Source organism: Anastrepha ludens, chromosome X (assembly GCF_028408465.1).
Source record: "Anastrepha ludens isolate Willacy chromosome X, idAnaLude1.1, whole genome shotgun sequence".
NCBI lineage: Eukaryota > Metazoa > Arthropoda > Insecta > Diptera > Tephritidae > Anastrepha > Anastrepha ludens.
Genome location: NC_071503.1, coordinates 12,113,067 through 12,115,440, shown reverse-complemented (window position 1 = coordinate 12,115,440; position 2,374 = coordinate 12,113,067). Strand labels below are relative to the sequence as shown.

The 2,374-nt window shown below is 38.2% G+C and overlaps 1 protein-coding gene across 1 annotated transcript; it reads right to left on the bottom strand.

The window, feature by feature from the left end:
• Positions 1 to 1,042: 1,042 nt before the first annotated feature.
• Positions 1,043 to 2,131, bottom strand: LOC128869748 (probable serine/threonine-protein kinase tsuA). Its single transcript, XM_054112351.1, has 2 exons — positions 1,727 to 2,131; positions 1,043 to 1,648 (listed from the first exon to the last, which is right to left on the bottom strand). The coding sequence occupies exons 1-2, from the start codon at positions 2,129 to 2,131 to the stop codon at positions 1,043 to 1,045; spliced, it is 1,011 nt and encodes a 336-aa protein (XP_053968326.1).
• Between the last annotated feature and the right edge of the window lie 243 nt (positions 2,132 to 2,374).

Here is a 2,374-nt window from a genome sequence, read left to right as displayed (position 1 = left end):
TCCATGTAGACGACACAATTGTTGCCGATAAAATCCTTCAAGACTTCATTCATGAGTCTCTGGAATGTCGATGGGGCATTCTTGAGTCCGAACGGCATTCTGACAAACTCATAGTGACCTGACGGTGTTGAAAATGCCGTCTTTGGTCTGTCTTCTTCCCTAACCAGAATTTGATGAAAGCCTTTCGCCAGATCGAGGGTTGTAAAATATTGGGATCTACCTAACTTATCTAGCAGAGAGTTCAAATTGGGAATCGGGAATCTGTCATCGACCGTGAATTCATTCAGTTTACGGTAATCGATGACTATTCTGAACTTTTTTGACCCTGAATTATCGAGTTTTTTCTCGACAATCCATAAGGGACTGTTATAGGGTGAATTGCTTTCTTTTATTATATTCTGCTCAAGCATTTCTGTTATCTGTCTATTTATTTCTTTTTCATGGATTTGGGGATACCTATATATTTTAGAATATAAGGGCCTGTCCACTGTAGTAATGATTTCGTGGGAAATCCGGTTTGTTGTTGACAAAACATCTCCCTCTCGAAAAAATAAATCATCGGACTCTGAAAGTAGAGTTTCGATGGCTCGACATTCCTCGTCGTTCAGATGTGCGAGGTTGAAACGAGCTCGTATGTGATTTTCATTTACTGGTTGTAAAGCACAAGCGTTGTGCATTGATTCTGGGTATTCATAATCTAAAAAATAAAATTTCTTGTCGAGTAACCTTACGTATCGCTCAGTACTATTGACTTGAGCATTGAAAGCTTTTAAAAAATTTTGGCCTATTATTGCCGAGAAATTTTTGTTTGGAAAATCTATGAGTTTCCACTGTAGTGTTCCTAGGTAAGGTATCTCTTTTGGAAATGGTGTGGTTATGGCGTATTTTACGATGTTAACACCGTTAAGGGTTTTATAAGAGCATGGTTTGGTGAGTTCAGTTTTAGGATACTGGTGCTCGACAATTCTTGATTTTAGGATGCTTGTCGTTGCACCGGTGTCGACTAAGCATTTAATTTTCTCTTTTCCTATTGTCCACATTATTATGGGTAAGGTTGCTCTAGGCAAGGTATCAAAAAATTTATCTCTTCCTCTTCTTCTGCCCGATTTTCTTCCAAAGTTCCGATCTCCATAGCCATGGAATCGTTCCTTTGGGTGTCAACGCTCATATGAGACATTCTTGTCTGTCTTGAACCGTTGTTCCTATTGTTATAATTGTTATTATGGTTGGGTTTAGAATTTTGATTTTGACCGGGTTGTGGCCTGTTATACGATTGTTGAATTGCCTGATCGCTCTGAGGTGGGCCGGCGTTATGATTGGGATTCGACCGTCCATTCAGACTTTGTCTGGCATTGTTATTGTTATTATTATTATGGGACTGGTTATTTTGGCTTGGCTTGTTGTTAGTGGTGACAGTGTTATTGTTAGTGTTATTTTGTTTATTGAATGTGTTGTTAGATATTTTCCTGTACCTTTGTGATATAGCTCTGGGGTCATCCAGTGCTTTGATGTTTGAATACTTTGTTTCTAAGGCATGCATAGATATACCCTGATCGACATGAATTCTGAATGGAGTGTCTATTTTATTTATTAACATATTTAATAAATCTCGATCTACTTTGTCGTTCTCGTATATTGCTGGTTTAAGCTCATCAAACATATATATTTTATTTATTTCACATTTTGCCTTTTCAAATTCATTAAATAACTCTCTTAAATTACTTACTTTAATGAATCTGCATCTGTCGAACACATCTTCGTAAGTCGTCTTGGGCCGCATTTGTTGCATCAGCTTGGCTTTCATCTGTTCCCAGCTCGGCTCCATCCCCAATTGTCTGACAAAGTTCGCTGCTGCTCCTGAGACTTTTTCATTGGCAACAATGTTTGTGCCGAATTGAATCAATAGCTCGTTTCCCTGGCATAGCGCCATAAGAAATTCGACAGATTTTATGAAAGCCAACACGTCATGTTGGTCGTCCAACTGTCTTAGTTGACGGAACTGCTGAATTACGTCTTTGTTGGACATCCATTGGGTTGATTGTTGCTGTTGTTGTTGTTGTTGCCTGAGTAGGTTTAGGGCTGCTTCCTGTTGGAGTACGACCTCCCTCAAGTTTTGAAGCTCCTCTTCCATCGTTGTATCTTCGATTTTACGGTTTTCGTCGAATTTGTGAGCACTATTTTTTCTTGGGTACATAAGATAAGATTGTAACGCACTGATTTGTTGTTTGTGTTTTTAATTGTTTGTATTTGTCTTTTGTTTACTCGCACTAAGTAATATTTTAACGTTTTTATGTTAATTAACTTCGGTTAATTCGGAACGTTTTTGTTCGAGTCCGACTGCGCCAATTATGTATTAAAAGGTTATATCTCTTGA

Excerpts from the sequence above, each read along its gene's own strand:
- LOC128869748 (XM_054112351.1), bottom strand. The coding sequence starts at position 2,131 with ATGGAAGAGGAGCTTCAAAACTTGAGGGAGGTCGTACTCCAACAGGAA. Across the intron at positions 1,649-1,726 it reads ACAGATGCAGATTCATTAAA|CTTAAACCAGCAATATACGA; the intron begins GTAAGTAATTTA and ends ATGTTTGATGAG.